Source organism: Colossoma macropomum, unplaced genomic scaffold, assembly GCF_904425465.1.
Source record: "Colossoma macropomum unplaced genomic scaffold, Colossoma_macropomum, whole genome shotgun sequence".
Classification (NCBI taxonomy): domain Eukaryota; kingdom Metazoa; phylum Chordata; class Actinopteri; order Characiformes; family Serrasalmidae; genus Colossoma; species Colossoma macropomum.
This window is the reverse complement of record NW_023494804.1, coordinates 6409042-6431384: the sequence shown is the minus strand read 5'-3', so window position 1 is coordinate 6431384 and position 22343 is coordinate 6409042. Positions and strand designations below refer to the sequence as shown.

Genomic DNA, 22343 nt, shown 5'->3' with positions numbered 1-22343 from the left:
ATACACTTTTTTATTTTAATAAAATGCTCATGGACCATTTAAAAGAACTGTGAGATTGATTTTTATGCACATTTCCAAATATTCCCTATGTTGCTGGAAACTAAAGGCACTAAGGAAGCCTAAGGAGAACACATAAAAACAAAAGGAACGGACTTCCATCAATCCAACTGTGGAAGCAACAGGGAACATCTGTTTCATTATGAGCTGTTCTTAACTTCAACACTTATGTTTCTGCAAACTACACTCACTTCGTACACCCACCTTGTATCTACACTCACTGTCCGTTTTATCAAGTCCACTTACTATATAGATACACTGTGTTTCTACAATTACCGACCATAGTCCATCTATTTCTCTGCATCATCTAGCCAGTTCATCAATGGTCAGGATTTCCACTGGACCACCACTAAGCAGATATTATGTGGGTGATGGACATGCTTTATGTATTATACTAAGAAAATAACTTAAAGGAGCAGTATACAGTTTCGCAGAGTGATTGGTGATATTTGAACTCAACAGAAAAAGAAACACAGAGCTCCCTTCAGAAACTCCGCCCCCCCATGGACCCGCATTGCTGAAAGAGTGGCTCTCATTAGAACAATCAGTGGTTCAGGTTAATATATTCCTTCAGTGTTACATATTCACTAGTTGCAAAGCTTAAACATTATTTTTTTATTTTTTTAAGGGAAAGAATGTTTTTACTAATCAGTTTGTCAACTTTGTTAAGGACAAACTGTGTGTGATAACAGTCATTCGATTGATTGAATCCTGCACTTCAAGTAAAACACAATTTTAAGGGCTTGTGATTCTATTCTGCCAAATATACAATGAATACAATTAATTTTAAGAATTGATTTTTTTCAGATATACATGTGATATATTCAGCTCTGCCTTTAAAAACAGAAGTAAAACATAAAATAATAAATCATAAATCATAAAAAAGGATCACTTTAATAGTTTTAAGAGATGTCTCGCAAAACTCCAAACTGTGTAGATGTGCGGTATACTTATCAGAAGTACTATTTCAGGTATTTTAAATTTAAAAAATGAGGTGTAACATAATTGACCCTCAGCTGATGCAACTAACATAGTTGACTGGACACATTATTAACCATCAGCAATATGTTTATTTTAAGGCAGCAGTACAAAATTCTACTAAAACTTTCAATACATAAAGAATTCAATGATAAAACACTAATTTCTAAATTCAGACAAAATAATCAATACATTTTAAATGTATTAACAAGCAAAACAAAACAACATATTACAACATGTTTCACTGTATTGGATTCAGCATAGTGTTTTTTGTATGCTCTTTAGTGGCACAGCATATTCACACAGTGGGAATTTAAAATGTATTGAGTATTTTGTATGAATTTAGTGATTCATTATTCATCAGTAACTGGTGCTTTTTATTCATACATTCAGAATTTATTTAGAGTCATTCAGCTCATACAGAATAGTCTAAATAGTTTACATTACATTGAGAAATTTGACAGTCACTTATATGTCAGACAAAAAATGAAAGAACTGTTATAGAAGAGAAACAAGTAAAGAACAGTTTTAAAGTAGTGTTTTTGTAATGGGTTCAAACTAGTGCATGGGTCCAAGTGAAGCCCGACCCAAAAAATAAATATATAAAAAAAACAGCAAAGTAATTTCAATATTTAAATAATATGTATAAAAATGAATAAATGCCCTTCTCGCAGGATCAGCATCCTGCCAAGCCCTGTATCTTTGCTGTTTCTCAGCTGCTGACGTCTATTAAAAACCACTGGATTTTTTAAAAAATGTGTTGATGAAGAAGTTGGGGAAGTTGTGCCCATATGAATGTGTTGTGACACATGTAGACTGATATTGATAATGATATCATAATGATGAAGACTACCAGGTAACTTAGCTGACAGATAACATAGTTGACAATTTCCCTATTTTCACCCATAACTTCAGTGGTAGGCCTTGTCTTGCTGACCACAAGTCATTTTCATGAACACACTATTCTCTAATTTGAATATATAATTGAATTAAAATCATGAAAATTGTAACCAATAAAAATGTTTGTAACATACACTCACTGACAAAGTGCTATTATGGATAAAATATTGAAAAAAATAAGAGGACGCTCACCACAGTGTGTTCAATATGGCCGCCACAGAGGAAAATTACCTCATGTGATGCTGTTCAGAGCCAGTGTATGAGGAGCCTGGCCACTTCCTATTTCACCCGTTATATCAAAAACAGGACTGCTAAACAGCAGAGGGTGCCCATGAGCGAGTCCTCAATGAATGGGAGTAAATGGAGCTCAATGGCTAAAAACAGAAAGTTAAAATAGTTTCTAATCACTCGCCCAAAACTTTCCTTTAATATTAGAAAATAGAAGGATGTATTTCACTAAAACAGCAAAGATGTACATATTTCCTTTCATCTACAGCAACAGGGTTTTGGGCAGCAGAACAGTTCTCAGTTCTCAGCACTGGTCATGTTATCAGGACAAACTACAAACCGGATTCCAAAAAAGTTGGGACACTAAACAAATTGTGAATAAAAACTGAATGCAATGATGTGGAGGTGCCAACATCTAATATTTTATTCAGAATAGAACACAAATCACAGATCAAAAGTTTAAACTGAGAGAATGTATCATTTTAAGGGAAACATATGTTGTTTCAAAATTTCATGGCGTCAACAAATCCCAAAAAAGTTGGGACAAGTAGCAATAAGTGGCTGGAAAAAGGAAATTGAGCATATAACGAACAGCTGGAAGACCAATTAACACTAATTAGGTCAATTGACAACATGATTGGGTATAAAAAGAGCTTCTCAGAGTGTCAGTGTCTCTCTGAAGCCAAGATGGTAAGAGGATCACCAATTCCACCATTGTTGCGCAGAAAGATAGTGCAGCAATACCAGAATGGTGTTACCCGGCGTAAAATAGCAAAGACTTTTAAGTTATCATCATCAACCGTGCATAACATCATCAAAAGATTCAAACAATCTGGAACAATCGCTGTGCGTAAGGGTCAAGGCCGTGAAACTCTACTGGATGCTCGTGATCTCCGGGCCCTTAAACGTCACTGCACCTCAAACAGGAATGCCACTGTCAAGGAAATAACAGAATGGGCTCAGGAATACTTCCAGAAAGCATTGTCAGTGAACACAATCCACCGTGCCATCCGCCGTTGCCAGCTGAAACTCTACAGTGCAAAGAGGAAGCCATTTCTAAGCAAGCTCCACAAGCTCAGACGTTTGCACTGAGCCAGGGGTCTTTTAAAATGGAGTGTGGCAAAATGGAAGACTGTTCTGTGGTCAGATGAGTCACGATTTGAAGTTCTTTATGGAACACTGGGACGCCATGTCATCCGGACCAGAGAGGACAAGGATAACCCAAGTTGTTATCAACGCTCCGTTCAGAAGCCTGCATCACTGATGGTATGGGGTTGCATGAGTGCTTGTGGCATGGGCAGCTTGCATGTCTGGAAAGGGACCATTAATGCAGAGAACTATGTTCAGGTTCTAGAACAACATATGCTCCCATCTAGACGTCATCTCTTTCAGGGAAGACCCTGCATTTTTCAACAAGATAATGCCAGACCACATTCTGCAGCAATCACAACATCATGGCTACGTAGGAGAGGGATCCGGGTACTGAAATGGCCAGCCTGCAGACCAGATCTTTCACCTATAGAGAACATTTGGCGCATCATAAAGAGGAAGGTGCGACAAAGAAGGCCCAAGACGATTGAACAGTTAGAGGCCTGTGTTAGACATGAATGGGAGAGCATTCACCGTTTGTGATTCTTAGCAGATAGTTAACAATACCAAGTCTTGGCGAAAGCTTAATCACTTTATTGGTTCTGGATTTCTTTTCTTTCTTTCTCGTGTCTTTGAAAAACTGAAATATGATACAAAAATGTTTACAGATATATTACGCTTAAAAAAACATGTTAGGGTTAAATTTTTTTACATTTTCAAATAAAACAATAAGTTATTTAAACACTTTCTTGATCCATCAATTTAGCGATATTGGTTTTTAAATCAATTATATAGAATTCCAAACACCATAGAAGAGCTCGTCCCCACAGTCATGTGTGAAGGCTGAGGCCATATTTTGAAGAAAAAACCACATTTTTCTGCAATTTTAACTACAATAATCTATACATGACTATGGAATATCTAAATGAAATAACACAAAGAAAACAAATGCCAAATAAATATTATAAAATACATAATGAAAGTTGTTGTCCCCAGGAGTTGTGTCACTGGTGTTACGGTGTAACAAAAAATCTCTTATTTTGAAATAAAAATCACACTGATGACATCACTTGACTTCCTTTTACCTGTTTTCTGAGGATCTATGAAGAAAAGCACATGGTGAGTCCACTGTGTCTTTCAGTTATCAGAGATTTTCTCATTTAGCTCAAGATTTCATATGAAGCTTTTAGTTGACGTCACTGGTGTGACCGACTTTATTCTTAGGTAATTGTGAAAAAATAGAATACAAATGGATTAAATTACATATTTTGGTGGATATTCCATGATTGACATCATGTGGTTTGATGCTCTGCAGCAGCCATTTTGTAAAATGCTTTTTTCATTAAAAATGTCTCTGGTGTTTCCTTTCTTATGTGTAACACCAGTGAGGACTGGTAACACCAGTGACTCCTATGGAGAGACAGAAAAGAGGACGTTTCTGTAAAATCACCCAAATAAAGCTTATTAAACTCATACTTCAGTCTGTTTGTATGCTGTTTGTTGGTAGCCTAACACATTTTCACAAATTCACAAATTTAGCTAACAATAGGTAAACGCTAAATGTCCAGCCTCCAGCAAACTCAAAAACCTTCTAACAGGTAAAAAGTAGACTGTTGGTATTACATTGCTTACCACTCACAGCCATAAACTCCTGGGGTACAACCAAATAAGAAGTAGAGCATCTGTGTCGCACACCTGCACTCTTCACAAACCCAAAACTGCAATACCCGTTCTTATCACGAGGTGGCGGTATTCACTCATTTCTGGAGCAGAACAAATAGTTATTGTTGACTTTAATGGTTTTTATTCATTATTTGGAAACCAAGACACGCTCAGCTGAAAAATGGACATAGCAAATATTGTCAATTTAGGATCACTGGGACAAATCTCAAGCTAAATAAAGCACAGGAAGCACATAATGATTGAGTGATGCTATAACATGCTTTTGATTAATATTTTAAATATGAATTGAATTGAAGAAAATAGTTAGAATATATATATATATATATATATATATATATATATATATATATATATATATTATATATATATATACTTCTTTTACCTCTGTGGTTACTGTATTGGGTTTGTCAGATGAAGCCATAGAGCTGCGCAGCAGTGATGTCACATCGAGGAGAATGAAAGGAAGGGTTAGTTTGATTTCTGCTCCTTTGCATATTTGGCGCGTTGAGAGGAAGTTTCTCTGAGTGAAGACGAGACTGTGAGCATGAAGAAAAATCACTGTAATTAGCCTGTTTACGTGAGATATGAGTTTGAGGGCAGGTTGCGTGAAGACTTTTTGTTCTGTAAGCTGCTACCAACACGAACTACAGGAGAGCACATATTTCAACTTCTGAATGAATGGATTGAAAACCATGGCATCGACTAAAAAAATGCGTTGGAGTTTGTACAGATGGTGCCAGAGCGATGACTGGGCGACACAGCGGTGTACTTACACGCATTAAAGAAGCTGCACCAGAGATGAAATGGATGCACTGTAGCATTCATCGCAAGGCCCTGGCAGTCAAGGAAATGCCTGAGGATTTAAAATCTGTCCTAGACTCTGCTGTCTGAATTGTGAATTTTATAAAGGCTCAACCAGTGAATTCACTGCATTAGATGAACTCCACCCCTCACCAAGGTATCCCGTCACGGATCAGTGTTGACCGGAAGCTCCAGGAAGGACGTTGCTCAAAAATTGCTGTTTGCAACGATGAGTAAAATGCTGGACTTTGTTCAGCTGTCCACCATGTCTGACCAGCTGAGTGATCATGAAGGCTCTCCTGTTAACATCCACGATGAGCTGGAAGAGATGCTGCCTCTTGTAACAGCAAAGGTTGTGGCAACTGTTTTTGAGAGCATGTGATTGATATGATTGGCTTATAACTTATGAGGTCTGATATGATTGGCTTATAACTTACAAGGTCTGATATAATTGACTTATTATTTACGAAGTCTGATGTGACTAGCTTACAACTTATGTGGTCTGATACAACTTACAAGTCTGATATGATTGAACTTACAAAGACTGACATGATTGGCTTATAACTTACGAGGTCTTATACATCATACAAGGTCTCATATCACTGGCTTACAGCTTATGAGGTCTGATACATCTTATAAAGTGTCATGGTGACATGATTGGTTTACAAACTTACAACTTGATTGACTTATAACTTACAAGGTCTGATATGACTGACTTATAACTTATGAGGTCTGATATGACTGACATAACTTACAAGGTCTGATATGACTGACTTATAACTTACGAGGTCTGATATGAGCGTTACACTTTTTCCCACGTCTAAACAAAGATGGCCTCCTGTCATCTGTTTTTATGTTAGAAAATCTCTGGTAGCACTGCCGAGGCAGCAGTAGAGTCGAGCAGCAGCAGCGCCTCCCCCAGTTCTCGCCCTAATATTACAGCACTGAATTTGGAGACACAGTTGAATAATGAAGAATAAACACACAATACTGTTGAAGAATTGAACTAGTAATGTACATTCACTTGAGGGGAAATATAATCAATAAAGCCCCCTAAAACTGGCCTAGTGATGCCCCTTGCATGTACGTAGCATTATTCATACTGTGACTGCTAAATGAATCCTCTTAGTTCAGAGGATCCAGTGAAAAATGTACACAGGAAAAATGTATAAGCATTAAACCGTTTTCATTTTGAAAAAAAAAAGCTGGCAAAAAACAAGCCAAATTCAGCCTCGTAGTTTTAACACTGGTAGTATTTTTTGAAATTGAGTTTTAGGCTATCAAAATGACCTGCCTACAGGTTTTATTACAGCATACCTATAAAAATAAGCTACAGTAGAACATTCTGATAAGGTAGCACAACTCGCAAGAACACCACCAAAGCCCAATTTACTTTAGTGTAGCTTAGTGACATCAAATTGATACACAGTAGCATTAGCTTGCATTTTGCAATATTAGCCTTAAGGCTCTTTAATGACCGCGTAATTTGGAGGATCCTGTGATATTCGGGAGAAAAATGTACACAGGACAAAACGTATCAGGTCTTGAACATTTTTATTTCCCACAGGGTGCGATAGAGGCGATTTTTCAAAAACCACATTCATTCTGGCCATAGAGAAATTGAACTTAGACCTGGAGTTGCTAATATGGGCATAACACAGACTACAGAATGACTCACAACTACATTGGTCTATTAGTAAATAAGTTCAGGTGTACTGGATGAGGAAAAGCACAAAAATGTGCAGTATGTTTTCCCCAGGACTGGAATTGGGAACCCCTGAATTAAGTATTCTTGACTCTTATGCCTTTATCTAAGAAAAAGACACCGCACTGTCTGTATCCATCATTAACTAATTTCCAAGTTCAGTGGTAAATATAGGATAAACTGTTCCCTCATGAGGCTCTGTGTTATCAATAATGGCTCATAATGGCTCATTACTTTCTGATCAATTATTCATTACTCAATGCCTTAACTACTGGCAGATCATGTCCCCGTAAAATAAAGTGTTACTGATTTTTCTTACTTTTTTCAAAACGAAAATGCTTTTAAGTTTATACACTTTTCCTGTGTACATTTTTCACTGGATCCTCTGAACAAAGAGGATTAATTTAGCAGTCACAATATAAATAATACAACCTACGTGCCAGGGGCGTCGCTAGGCCACTTTTAGGGGGTTATATTGATTATTTTTCCCCCCAAATTAATGTATATTACTAGATCAAATCTTTAACAGTATTTTGTATTTATTCTTCATTATTCAACTGTGTCTCCAAATTCACAAAATACTGTAATAACAGGCTGCAAACTGGGGGAGGCGCTGCTGCTGCTCTAATCCCCCGCTGCCTCAGCAGTGCTACCAGAGATTTTCTAAAATAACAACAGATGGCAGGAGGCCATCTTTGTTTAGACGTGGGGAGAAGCGTAAAGAAAGCTACTTATAAAGTGTCTAAATCTGTATAAATCAATGCTAGTTTGCCAAATGGAAAGTTGAAATTGTAAAACTGAATTTGAATTTTCAGTTTTTTGGGTAGTTTAAATTCAAACATAAGAATATGTTGGCATTTTACATATTACGTTTTCATTTTGCTACTGATATGCTTCCATACAGCTGTAGTTATTTATGAGTTTTAGTTTTGTATTGTGTTGCTATTGTATTGTATTGTAATGTATTGCGGTAAACTTTCAGTACAGTGAGCTCTCTGTAGACTGGCTTGGGTAGAAGCATGTGACCAGATTCCTTTTCCTCCTTATCACTAATCGGCCAAGTCATTTAGAACAGTCATGATACTGAGACTATATGTTTTTATTTGCTTTTATTCAACTGTGTAATTATAATTCGGCAAAAAATCAAATCAGGAGATGCTAGGCTAACATTACTAACTAACAAATGCTGGTGTAGGACTCTCACCAACCTCATCTCTGTAAATACATCCCCAAAAATGTCTCTTAATCCACTAAAAACAAATCCAGATCTTCATTTGTTTGACACAAACCCAGTATAAAAACCACAGAGGTTAAAAGAAAAAGTAGAAAAAAAGGAAACAAACTCTGAAAGTAATGAAGTTGAAGCTGCTGGTGTTTCATCTGTAACTAATTTAAATGTGTTTAAAACAGAGACTGAATAAAATCCATGCCAGCAGTTAAAAAGGAGCTCGGTACTTTTTTCTCCCCCGAGCTTCAGTGAGATTCTGCTGCAGTGAATCAGCAGCTAAAGTGGGTCTCACCTCAGAGTCACCTCTCCCTGAGTCTGAGACTGTGTAGAGCTGAAAGTCCCCCTCTTCCCCATCTACGGCCAGGAAACAGGATCAGAGAACCAGATAACACGGTTACCCAACAACACACCGGTTCAGCTTTAAGGTTTTCCCGTTTTCAAGCCTTCGAAAGTTGAAAGAGCTGCTAAAAAACATTTGAAACCCAGTGACTGAACATAAACGCGCTGTTAGCTTGGCGCTAACATAACAGCAGTTAGCATTAGCATAGCAGATAAACTAATGGCTACTTATAAAGGTAGACTTTTCTTTAAACACTGCAGTGAAACACACTAACTCAGTATTTAGACGTTTCATCACAAGATCACTGAAAATGCTGTGCTTTCTCTGATATCATGCTGTGTTTATATAGTTTATTTAGCAAAAACAGGCATTTTATTTCATTAAAACTGTGAAGTATCTTAATATATACCACAGTTATTGTGAGAAAAAAATATATGAAATGTATGAAAATTAAAAATGTGCTTCTCATTATACATCTGTGATTCTTTTTTAAAAAACGTGTTGCATACGAAATGTTTAGTAATGGAAACGGCATTTTGGAATGGAACTCTTCAACTGTTCAGCTGGAAACTGCAGCTATGTTTCTTCGCCAGCAGGTGGCAGCAATGACGGTAGTCTGTGTAGGTCAAGCAGCCGCAGAGTCTTGAGTGAATATTTTCATACCTTGATGCCGCATTGGGTCCAGCCAGGCACGTCAACGGCGCCGCCATTTTAGGGCGGTCAGCATCGCTGTTGGACTGCATTCAGTACCATTACAGAGCGGCAGTTTAAGTAAGATACTGTCCAAAATTACACTATTTCAGGAATATTGCTCTCAGAAAGCGGGATAGGATCATATAACGAAGGGAACACAGCGATCCACGCTCATGTTTGTGTGACGAGTATTGTTTGTGTGATGTTTATGTAGATATGGCCGTGAGGTTGGTGAAGCACAGAGAACCTGTTGATGTGATTGTTTTTCCTCTGGTTTATATTAAGCTTATTTCATTTAATAGACCTTACACTCCTTAATCCGTGTAGATATTGATAATAGATTAGCACCTTATTATACAAACCTGAGGTTAGGTTCTTGCTTGCCAGCTTCTTGTTCGCATTTTCCCATTCCACCTTAAATGGTGCATCAGCCAGATTCTCGTTCGAATTTTCCAGTTCCACCTTAAATGGTGCAGCTTCAGGCACCAGAAAGTGACTGCTGCACCATTTAAGGTGGAATGGGAAAATGTGAACAAGAAGCTGGCTGATGCACCATTTAAGGTGGAAAGGGAAGGACTTGAACAAATATAAGAATGTTATGTGAAGAAAATACAAGAGCTTTTTCATAAACTCTTACTAATGATTCAAAACATTTTACAGCTATGATGAGATCAAGAAGAAGATGGACAAAGGTTACCCTAAACGGGTGCGTGTCGCTTCCCAGGAATGACCGGAAAAGTCACTGCAGCTTTCCAGTACAGGGCTCAGTATTTAACGAATTCAAAGGAACTCTAGAATAATCTGATTCGTCAAATTGAACTAAAGTAAACTGAGTTGTTTTATAATTCTGACATATTTTTTCAGGTTTCACCTACCTCTTCAGTGGACCACGCGTGTTTGAGTTCAGCTATGGAAGACTCCTACAAGTGATTAATAACTACTACTTATTACTGTGCTAATAATTCAAGGTTATATACCACGCAGGCAGTGGTGCAGTAGAGCTGTAACAACATCTAAATTATAGAGTAAATTGTTCAGTCATATATTTTATTTAACTGATTTAAGTTATATTTCAGTTCTCATAAAGTTTTGTTGTTTTACATCTTTTGTCTGTTTTATTGTCCTTGTAATTTTGGTTTACCTTTGAATACCTGAACTCTTTGAGTTACATTTTTAACCTTTGTGTGGTGTTGGGGTCTGTGGGACCCATTTTCAGTGTTTACCAAAATAAAAAATGATGCAACTTATTATTATTATTCAACCTCAGATTCTTTGGTCTTTGCTCATTTTCTGTGAAGAACATATAAAATAACCCATTTTCAGGGTCTTCACTCTGTTCACCCCCCACACATTTATATTACACATGTGGTGTTGGGGTGAACCAGCGGGGAGTAAAAGTGTGGAGATGCTGTGTCCTTCACTCTGTTCTCCTCCTACATGGTGATGTGTGTGTGTGTGTGTGAGGGTGGACAACATGGGCAGGCTGCTGACTGGCTACAGCTGCTAATGGAGAACCCTACGCTGGACACTTATGATATTTTAAACATCTGATATTTTTACATAAATTGTTATGGCTGTATTGATTTTAAAAAACAATACGGTGGGTCCAGCAGACCACTGAGTAACAACAACATCAACACCACACACGGGTTAATATTTTAATAAAACATTCATGGACACTTTAAAAGTACTGTGAAATTCCCTTTTTATCCACATGGTCTGTTTCTTGCTTGAACACTTATGCATCTTGCAACTACACTCATTAGGTACACTCACTGTCCATTTTAATGAGGTCCACTTATCATATAGATGCACATGTAGTTCTACAATTACAAGAAAATACAGTTGGCCTAAGAAACTGTCATGAAGCAAGAGAACGACTAAACCTCTGAGAGTACAATGTGTTTTTCATTGCTAATAAATTCTTCAAGCAACCAAAATGACACCTAGACATCACCAATGGAGTTCATTGAAACTTATCCAATGTGTGAATAGACCTCAATAAGAGAAACGTATAGCCAAGACACTTCATGTCAGCTGTACAGAACATGTAAAATTATGGAATAATGATTTAGGAAAACAGGGTGCCAGAGCATTTCTTTTCTCTAATGAAGAACACTACACTGATTAACAAGCCATAGTCATGACACAAGATGGACAAACAGACTGGTTTCACAAAGGAGTTAGACAGGGCTGCCAACTATCACTGTACTTGTTTATCATGACTGATGAAAGTATAATAATAGAAGCAGGACTTGACGAACATGAATAAGGATTCAAGATTGGTGGAATGAGCATCAAAAACCTTAAAAACGCAGAAGATCCAACACTTATAGTGGATTATTTATCATCATCAGTTTTAATTATTCATTGACCAGGCTTCGGCTGGCTACTTAGTTGGCAAGTCAATAAGTCAGTAAATATTGTTTGTATATGCCTCATTCTGTTGTGTATAGATCTACTTATTCTTAGATGGACAGATGGAGCAAACTGTTTTAAAGGAGGACTGTATTGGGAGCACTGGGGTGTCAGGTGTGACTGTGTGGCAACTGCAAATGGTTTACATGGCTCACAGGTCAGGTAGGAGGGCCCCTTTGCAGAATTTCACTTAGGGCCCCAGGCAGGTCAGGACCAGCTCTGAGTAACTTTATGAGGGTAAACAGCTCCTACAGAGACATTTCAGTTCATCTTGGCATGTAGAACTTCTCTGCTTCTTCTGGGAAATCTGCATCTGGAATTAAACACAAACCTCAACCCAAACATGCCTTTAAAAATAATAAAATGCCTGCAAACTCATGGCTGCAATGTGGAGGAGGGAAAACATGACTTCTGACTGTAGAAGACACTCATGATGCTGACAAAATCATATGTGACATCACAGATGAGGGAACCAAACTGTAGAACTTCTGTACGTAACCTGGATATTCAGCTTTGTTAGTAAATATGATGAACAATTTGCCACTGGACACTTCTCAAGCCAGTTACCTCGTCATTGTGGTACATGCAACACCAGGCAATGAGGCAAGACAGGATATGTCCACACCATGTCTGCTGTCCACACCTTCAGCACAGCTTGAACAGTGAAGAAGTACATGATTAGGATTTTCACAGAGTTTCAGTGTCAACATCAAACCTCTTGGAGCTTCAGTTCTAATGATGAACGTGATGTCAGTGGATACAGATCTAAACAGAGAATGTGCCTAAATAGTTGATCAGGCAGTTTGACCTTTTTATTACTTAACAATTTCTCAGTTGCATCAAGCTCATATGTAAAAAACCTTGGTGTCATTATAGACCCTGATCTGTCCTTCGACACAATATAAAACTAATATTACTAGAAACAGCCTTCCGGCATCTTCGCAATATTGCTAAATGAGAAATTGGCATTATCTCTACAGGATGCGAAAAAGTTAGTTCAGCATTTATTACTTCAGGCTAGATTACTGTACTGCCCTGCTGGCTGGATGTCCCAGCAAAAGCATTAACAAGCGTCAGCTAGTCCAGGAACGCTGCAGCCAGAGTTCGTACTAGAACCAGAAAGTTTGACCATATCAGCCCAGTTTTATCAGAGTACAGTGGTTGCCAGTAAAATTCGGATGATTATTAAAATTCTCTTGCAGACTTATAAAGCACTAAATGACTCGCCCCGCTGTACCTGAGTGAAATTCTCTATCACTATGAACCATCCCGCCTACTTAGATCACAAGGTGCTGGCTTACTATTAGTACCCAGAATTAATAAAGTTACGTCAGGGGGGAGAGCTTTCTCATACAAAGCCCCCCAGCTTTGGAATAGTCCTCCTGTTAATGTTCGGGACTCAGACACAGCCTCAGTCTTTAAGTCTAGGCTAAAAACCTACTTGTATATTCAAGCCTTTGGTAATTAGTTTTCCCTGTTAGTTCTATACCTGCCAGAGTCTCTGCTAACACTGTAATTTGTGATCGGTCACCCATTACAGAACTAACTCTGTGTGTTTTCCTCTCTGTGTGTTTTCCTTTCTTTTCTTCGCCGAGTTGAACAGCTGCCCATCCTGTGCGGTCTGATGCTGCTGCCTTTACGCCTCGATCGGGTGCCACTGCTCGCCAGCCTCTGGACCGGGTTACCAACATGAGCCTCCTGCTGTTCAACGCCGTGCAAACCTCACCCTCACAACCTGACCCCCACTGATACTAATGCTGTTGCTGCATGAATTATTCAAAATTATTCACTTGAACCAATCAATCATTCAAACTAATTTTCAAATTAATCAATCACCCATTGACTGTGTTTTTCCTCTCTTTCTTTTGCCGAGTTGAACAGCTGCCCATCCTGCTGCTGATGCTGCTGCCTCTGCTGCCTTGATCGGGTGCCACTGCTCACCGTGCAAACCGCCACCTCACAACCTGACCCCACTGATGCTGCTGCTTCTGCGGCATGAAAAGAACTATTCAAATAATTGTTTCCTTCACGTTTTTACCTGTTTTTGTACTATAATACTTTATACTAACAATGTTTACTATCCGGTGTCGACCAGAGGAGGATGGGTTCCCCTTCTGAGTCCTGGTTCCTCTCAAGGTTTTCTCTGTTTCTCTTAGGGAGTTTTTCCTTGCCACTGTCGCCACTGGCTTGCTCATGGGGGCCCCGGACCGGACTTCTTTTTGTAATGCTCATTTCCTTGTAAAGCTGCTTTGTGACAACACCTGTTGTAAAAAGCGCTATATAAATAAACTTTACTTACTTACTTACTTACTATTAATGTGCAACTACAATATTGATAAATTACCATGCAAACATGCACATTTTCACAAACAAATTCTCTTATTTTTGAACAGTTTTATGTTTAATTTTTCAGTGATATCTTTTACAAGAGTAATTCAATCTTCTTTGATAATTGCTTTCATAATAATATTTTATTAATTCCTCATTATTTAACTCTCAGGGACTCCTTTTCAGTTATTCCAAATACATAATCTCTATACAACCAGCACTCCAAAAGAATTCTGTATTGTTATGGATGTCATAAGGTGTGGTTACGCTGTTAAAATGTACTAGCAGTAAAGTACAAAATGAACTTTTCTTTTCTAACCTTCAACTCGAAATAAAAAAATCATGTCCCTGTTTCAAAAAATCAAAGTCATTCCATATGTAATATCTTACTGGCAGAATTCTGTGGCAGAAATTTAATGGAAAAAAAAAGTTTGGACTATTCCCTTCAGATATTTTATCAGATATTTTAACGTTAATTAAAAATTATTGCACAGAATTTATATATTTTAAATATTTTTTGCACAGATTTTAAAAACTTATTGATATTATTTGTTCATTTTGTGATGCTGGTGAAGAAACTTCATCTAATTTATTTTGGAGTAATTTTTGTCCTCATTCTGTTACCTTTTGGAAATCGTTTTAAAATTTTTATTCACTCTTTTATTCACAATTTTTATTCAATCTTTTTTTTTATTTTACAAAGATGCCCTACTTCAGTTTTACAATAGCTGTAAAGAAAAAGACTATTCTCTGATCAACCTTGTACTTTTTGCAAAATTTCATATTCACAAAAGGAAATTTAACAAGCAACATCTTTTTAAAATTTTTGAAAAATCAAACAGTATCTACATAGTATTACTGCTTCAATCAATCGTTATTTGATTTTGAATTTTGTTAGTCTTTTTGTTTTGTTTTGTTTTTCTTCGCTCACATTGGACATTTGGTGTGCATTTCATCATATATGCATGTATTGAACTGTGTATTTGTATGCAAAAAAATGAGCCCAAATAACCAGCATATTCTTTATGTGATGTATGAGGAGTTCTTAATCAGCTCTTTGTCGTGAGAAAACACAGCATATATGGTCAACTTTGGTGAGAAACAAACCTGCTGATTTGGGCTTTTTTCGTGAAAATGAGGTCAATAATTTCTTAGGAAAAGCCACCAGTAACACCTCATTACACAGAATGTGCAATACTTCCGATTAAAGACACCAAACACAGTAGCAGCCAACTGACCTGTATGATGAATATCATTACACAATAACAGATGATGAAGGAAGCTGATTTTAAAGTACGCTATGTTAATTGGATTTCCCAGCCAAAATAGCCTCACTATAACGAAAAACATCATCCATAGTTCAAACTGATCCTTCACAACCAAATATATAACGTTTCCAGTTCTGCAACTGGTACTAAGTATGTGAACCCCTTTAAATCCCAGGGCTGTTACTAAGACTTATTATTCCGGAACTACAGGGACTTCATTGCAAATTGGATAAGCTATTCTTATGTTATAGAAGTGTGTAATAAAACTTTGTTCCTGCCGGCAGGCCCTGGCCATTTAAGGGGATCTGCGGGACTGTAATTAATCTTTCTCCAAATACAACCCCAATTCCAAAAAAGTTGGGACGCTGTGTAAAATGTAAAGAAATGTAAATAAAAAAATTGCAATGATTTGTAAATCTCATAGACCCATATTTTTTTCACAATAGAACATAGAACACATATCAGATGTTGAAAGTGAGACATTTTACCATTTCATGAAAAACATTAACTCATTTAGAACTTGATGGCAGCAACGCATCTCAAAAATGTTGGGACACGGGCAATAAAAGGCTGGAAAAGTAAGTGGTACTAATAAAAATCTGCTGGAGGAGTAATTTGCAACTAATTTACATGACTGGGTATAAAAAGAGCATTTTAGAGACACTGAGTCTCTCAGAAGAAAAGATGGGCAGACGTTCGCCTATTTGCAAAAAACTGCATCTCAAAATTGTGGAACAATTTCAGAAAAATGTTCCTCAGCATAAAATTGCAAAGGCTCTGGACATCCCACCATCTACAATACATAATATCATCAAAGAAGTCAGAGAATCTGGAGAAATCCCTGTACACAAGGGACAAGGCCGATGGTCAGTATTGGTTGCACATGACATTCCGGCCCTCAGGGGCACTGCATTAAAAACAGACATGATTCTGTACTGGAAATCACTGCATGAGCTCAGGAACACTTCCAGAAATCATTGTCTATAACACAGTTTGCCACAAATGGAAGTTAAAGCTGTATCATGCAAACAAGAAACCACATGTCAACATGACCCAGAAACGCTGCCATCTTCTCTGGGCCAAAGCTCATTTAAAACGGACCGAGGCAAAATGGAAAACTGTTCTGTGGTCAGATGAATCAAAATTTTAAATTCTTTTTGGAAACCATGGATGCAGTGTCCTGCGGACTCAAGAGGAGAGGGACCATCCAGCTTGTTATCAGCGCACAGTTCAAGAGCCTGCATCTCTGATGGTATGGGGTTGCATTAGTGCCTATGGTGTTGGCAGCTTATACACCTGGAAAGGCACTATCAATGCTGAACAGTATGTAGAGGTTTTAGAACAACATATGCTTCCATCCAGACAACGTCTCTTTCAGGAAAGGCCTTGCATATTTCAGCAAGACAATGCAAAACTACATACTGCATCCATCACAACAGCATGGCTTCGCAGAAGAAGAGTCTGGGTTACAGACTGTTACAGACCATCAAGTTCTAAATGAGTTAATGTTTTTCATGAAATGGTAAAATGTCTCATTTTCAACATCTGATATGTGTTCTATGTTCTATTGTTAATAAAATATAGGTCTGAGATTTGCAAATCATTGCATTCTGTTTTTATTTACATATATTTATATTTTATACAGCGTCCCAACTTTTTGGAATTGGGGTATATAAATATAAATATAAAATTAAATATAAAATGATTGTAGCCTTAGTAAAATATACCCGTTGTGGGAGTCGTAGGCATGATGTAAAAAAATAAATGATTTGTTTAGTCATTCCTAGCCTGGAAAATTTGATCATGGTTGCATAAAACACTTTATACTATTTTTGAATAAAATATTTTTAAATTAATGTTCAAACACAGAACGGATCCTCATTGCTACGTAAATATTGTATACTTTGCCAAAGTTCAAGCCTGTAGCACAATTTTCGTAGGCTATTAAAAGGAATTTACGCCAGTCATCTCTAACTTCCTTCCTCATTTTTCATTACTGTATGACTCAAAGTGTTGCTTGTCATTGATCGTATAAAAGCAGGCACTGAACTCCAAACAGCATCAGCTTCTTGAAAGAGCAGCAACATGAAGGCTTTCTATCAGCTCTGCATTCTCATTGGCCTGGTGATCAAGACTCACTCAGGTCCAGTACCGCCATCTATTGGCAAGGAGGAGGAGGACCTGGCAAAGGTAAGAACTGTAATCACTGCAGCTTAGAAATGCACTGGCTTTGATTCAGTCAGATTTCTAACTGCAGATCATGTCAATCTCACCAGAATTACCTGAAGAAGCTGTATAACATGAAAGAGGAGCACACACGGTCCGCTCGGTCCACTGACCACTCAGTCAGTGAGATGAGTGAGAAGCTGAGAGAGATGCAGGAGTTTTTCGGGCTGAAAGTGACCGGAACTCTGGACTCTGAGACGCTGGAGGTGATGAAGAAGCCTCGCTGTGGGGTTCCAGACGTGGCTGCGTATGCTGTTGTTCCTGGAAACTACAAATGGAAAACAAACCAGCTGACCTACAGGTACTTAGCAGGTGTTAGCCCTGTTGCTAAGGGCTAAAAGGTTCCTCTCAGTGTTTCTCTTGGTTCCTCTCAGTGTTTCTATTGTAATCTGTATATTGTGTATTTATAGACTAAAGTATCGACACTGACTATTGTCCAGTGTTTTAGCTCAGTGGTATCTTTATCTTAATGATAGCTCTTCCAAGCAGACAACAGTGTTTCTTCCTCAGGCTATTAGCGAGTTTCTCCTTCCCACAGTCATCATAGTCTGGCTCATTAGAGAAACAGGGCCCAGGTTTCTGTAAAGCTGTTGTTTAAAGGGGTCAGCAAGAGAAGTTTTGTGAATTCCTTCCACCACAGGATTGAGAACTACACTCCTGACATGTCTCAGGCTGAAGTGGACAGTTCTATTGAGAGAGCTTTAAAAGTCTGGGCTGACGTCACTCCCCTCAGGTTCACCCGCATTTACAGTGGTGTAGCCGACATCATGATCTCCTTTGTTATCAGAGGTCAGTCTCCCGCTTGATCCCCAACAAAGAATTATTCCCAGTTAACTGTATCCATTAATATTGGTACCTCCCCACTGAAAAACAGCTTAGACTAGCATGGAGTTCATGCTGGCTTTAGCTGGTTTGGTGCTGGTTTAGCTGGTCACCTAGCATGGTCTTTCTGGTTAACCAGCATACCAGCATCCAAAACACAATACATAGCTGTTGTCGGAAGAAAACCTCGTATCTCCAAAATGGTAAATTTGCAGAAGAAGGAAAAAACATGCTTTACTTTTAAGTCAATGGAACAACCAGTCAATGGAAGAATTTTTTCCAAGTCATTCTGGGCTGTTTCTTTTGGTCCATTCTCCATGAAGTTTACACACAATGTAAAGGGCAATAGGCATTTTCAGATTGTGACAAAAAGTGAAAAACCACAGAAATGAAGATGCAAGGTTTTTTCCGACAACAGCAATATGCTGGTTTTGGTGGTGACCAGCAATGCTGTTCTAAGCTGGTTTTTCTAGCAGGGCTCTTACTGGCAAGATTACTGCAGCATCAGACTCTGTTGAACAGAGGAGTCTCTCACAAAGCAGGATTTCTGAGTTAGTCAGACAACTAAAGCCAAAATTTGAGAACTGTCCAACACGACTGTCCTTCAACTGTTCTACGTTGAGCAGGCTTCACTTTAGGCTTCAGTTATCTGGCCAAACTGAGAGATCTTGCTTTGTGATATACTCCCAAGTTCTTGTTGACAGGGTAGATTAAAGATGGCATAATTTCTCACAGGCAGATTCTCTTCAGAACTCATATCTTCAGGTTTCCAGAAATAAAGCAAATGTTTTCTTTTTCCAGATCATGGTGATGGCTACCCATTTGATGGACCAAATGGTTTCTTGGCTCATGCCTTTTTCCCTGGTACTGGCATTGGTGGAGACGCCCACTTTGATGATGATGAGTCCTTTACCTTCTCATCTTCTAATGGTGAGAATGAACATGTGTTTACACTTGAAACATTCACAGTACAACATACAATACAACGCCATGTATGCCAACGTTTATTGGTCTGCTACAGGATACAACCTGTTCCTGGTGGCTGCCCATGAATTCGGACATGCCTTGGGCCTTGAACATTCCGGGGATCCCGGTGCTCTGATGTATCCTACATACAGCTTCAGAGACGTTAAGACCTTTGTTCTGCCCCAAGATGATGTCAATGGAATTCAGGCTATCTATGGTAAGTTCTAATTAAAGTCAAACATGTAACTTCATGTTTTGTCCAATATTTAATTAACAAGGTGAATTTTATTCAACAGGCCCAAACACTGAAGTACCTGTTGACCCTGAAGAGCCTAAACCCACAGCTCCAGTCACCCCTAACGCCTGTGACCCTAAACTGGTCCTGGATGCAGTTACGATGCTGCGGGGAGAGATGATCTTCTTCAAGAATGGGTACAGATTGAACTAAATAAATAGTTTGAGACGTTACATGATCTCTTAAGAGGATTTAGGTCTGACCATCTGATACCGAATTTATTTTTCAGCCTCTTCTGGCGTAATCAACCACAGAGTTATGAGTCTGAGCAACATCTGATCAAGAGCTTCTGGCCTCAGGCTCCAGATAATATTGACGCTGCCTATGAGAGTCCATCAGACGACTTGGTGTACCTCATTAAGGGTAAGATAACTGGACATGAATAGAAATGTTGTATTGTTTTTATACAACAGCTTTGAAGTTCTGGCAGCTTAGAGTAAAGCAACCATTGTTGTTTTGTAGCAGTGGGTGATCAGAAAAATTATACAAGTATGGAGGAAAAAATTGTGCTTTTATGTGGCCCAGTATTTTTTTTTAATCTAATCAGAGTGTATGGTCAGAACTAGTTGGAATATGACTCATACATAACATATAAAGTCATAGTCTTATTAGTTAAGAATTAATGTGGATGTCTGGTCTTGACCCTCAGGTCAGAAGGTTTGGGCTTTCTATGGTTATGACATTGCAAAGGGGTTTCCCAAGACCCTCAGCAGCATGGGCCTGCCCCCTAAAGTGAAGAAGATCAGCGCCGCCCTTTATGACCAGGAGACTGGAAAGACGCTGTTCTTTGTTAATGACCGTTATTATAGGTAGGTAACGCCAGAGTATTTGGTAATACAAGAGCTTTTTCACAGACTGTTACTAACTAATGGAAACATTTTATAGCTATGATGAGACCACGAAGAAGATGGACAAAGGTTACCCTAAACGGGTGGAAGACGGCTTCCCAGGAATGACCGGAAAAGTCACTGCAGCTTTCCAGTACAGGGGTCAGTATTTAACAAATGCAAAGAAACTCCTGAATAATCGGACTCGTCAAATTGGACTAAAATAAACCAGTTTGCTTTAGAATTCTGACATCTTGTACTTCATCTTTTTTCAGGTTTCACCTACCTCTACAGCGGACCACGCATGTTTGAGTTTGGCTATGGAAGACTCCTACGTGTGCTTAATAACAACTACTTCTTACCATGTTAATCATTGAGGTCTATATACCACGCAGGCAGTGGTGCAGCAGAGCCATGGCAACATCTAAAGTATAGAGTAAATTATTGAGTAAATTATTCAGTTCTATATTTTATTTAACTGATTTAAATTGTTTTTCATTTCTCAGACAGTTTTGTTGTTTTACATGTTCTTTTGTCAATTTTATTATCATTTTTCTTGTCTTTTGAATACCTGCATCTGTTTTTTAAAATTGTAATAAAATGTTTATGGACCATTTAAAAGAACTGTGAGATTGATTTTTATGCACATTTCCAAATTTTCCTATGTTGCTGGAAACTAAAGGCACTAAGGAAGCCAAGGGAAAACATACAAAGACAAAAGAAACAGACCTCCCTGAATTCAACTGTTGTGGTACATCTTTCATTATAAGCTGTTCTTTAATTCAACACTTAAAGAACTACACTCAGTACGTACACCCACTTTGTATCTACACTCATTGTCCATTTTATCAGCTCCACTTACCACATAGATATACTTTGTTATTCTACAGTTACATACCATAGTCCATCTGTTTCTCTGCATTATCTAGCCAGTTCATCAATGGTCAGGATTTCAACTGGACCACCACTAAGCAGATAAGATGTGGGTGGTGGACATGCTTTATGCATTATACTAAGAAAATAACTTAAAGGAGCAGTATAGTTTCGCAGAGTGATTGTTGATATTTGAACTCAACAGAAAAACAAACACAGCCCTCCCTTTAGTGCTCCTTCAGAATGTACATTACTAGATCAAATCTTCAACATTATTTTGTATTTATTCTTCATTATTTAACTGTCTCCAAATTCACAATATACTGTAATATCAGGCTGCAAACTGGGGGAGGCGCTGCTGCTGCTCTAATCCACCGCTGCCTCAGCAGTGCTACCAGAGATTTTCTAACATAACAACAGATGGCAGGAGGCCATCTTTGTTTAGACTTGGGAAAAGTGTAAATAAAGCTGCTTATAAAGTGTCTAAATCTGTATAAATCAATGCTAGTTTGCCAAATGGCAAGTTAAAATTGTAAAACTGAATTTGAATTTTCAGTTTTTTGGGCAATTTAAATACAAACATAAGAATACGTTGGCATTTTACAAATTACATTTTCA

The 22343-nt window shown here is 38.1% G+C and overlaps 1 protein-coding gene across 1 annotated transcript; it reads left to right on the top strand.

The window, feature by feature from the left end:
• The first annotated feature begins 17783 nt into the window (after positions 1–17783).
• Positions 17784–21388, top strand: LOC118824570 (collagenase 3-like). The gene is made up of 10 exons (XM_036594820.1): positions 17784–17906; positions 17993–18243; positions 18583–18731; positions 19566–19694; positions 19786–19947; positions 20027–20162; positions 20255–20388; positions 20675–20834; positions 20911–21014; positions 21128–21388. The coding sequence occupies exons 1-10, from the start codon at positions 17802–17804 to the stop codon at positions 21220–21222; spliced, it is 1425 nt and encodes a 474-aa protein (XP_036450713.1). The 5' UTR covers positions 17784–17801; the 3' UTR covers positions 21223–21388.
• The last annotated feature ends 955 nt before the right edge of the window (positions 21389–22343 follow it).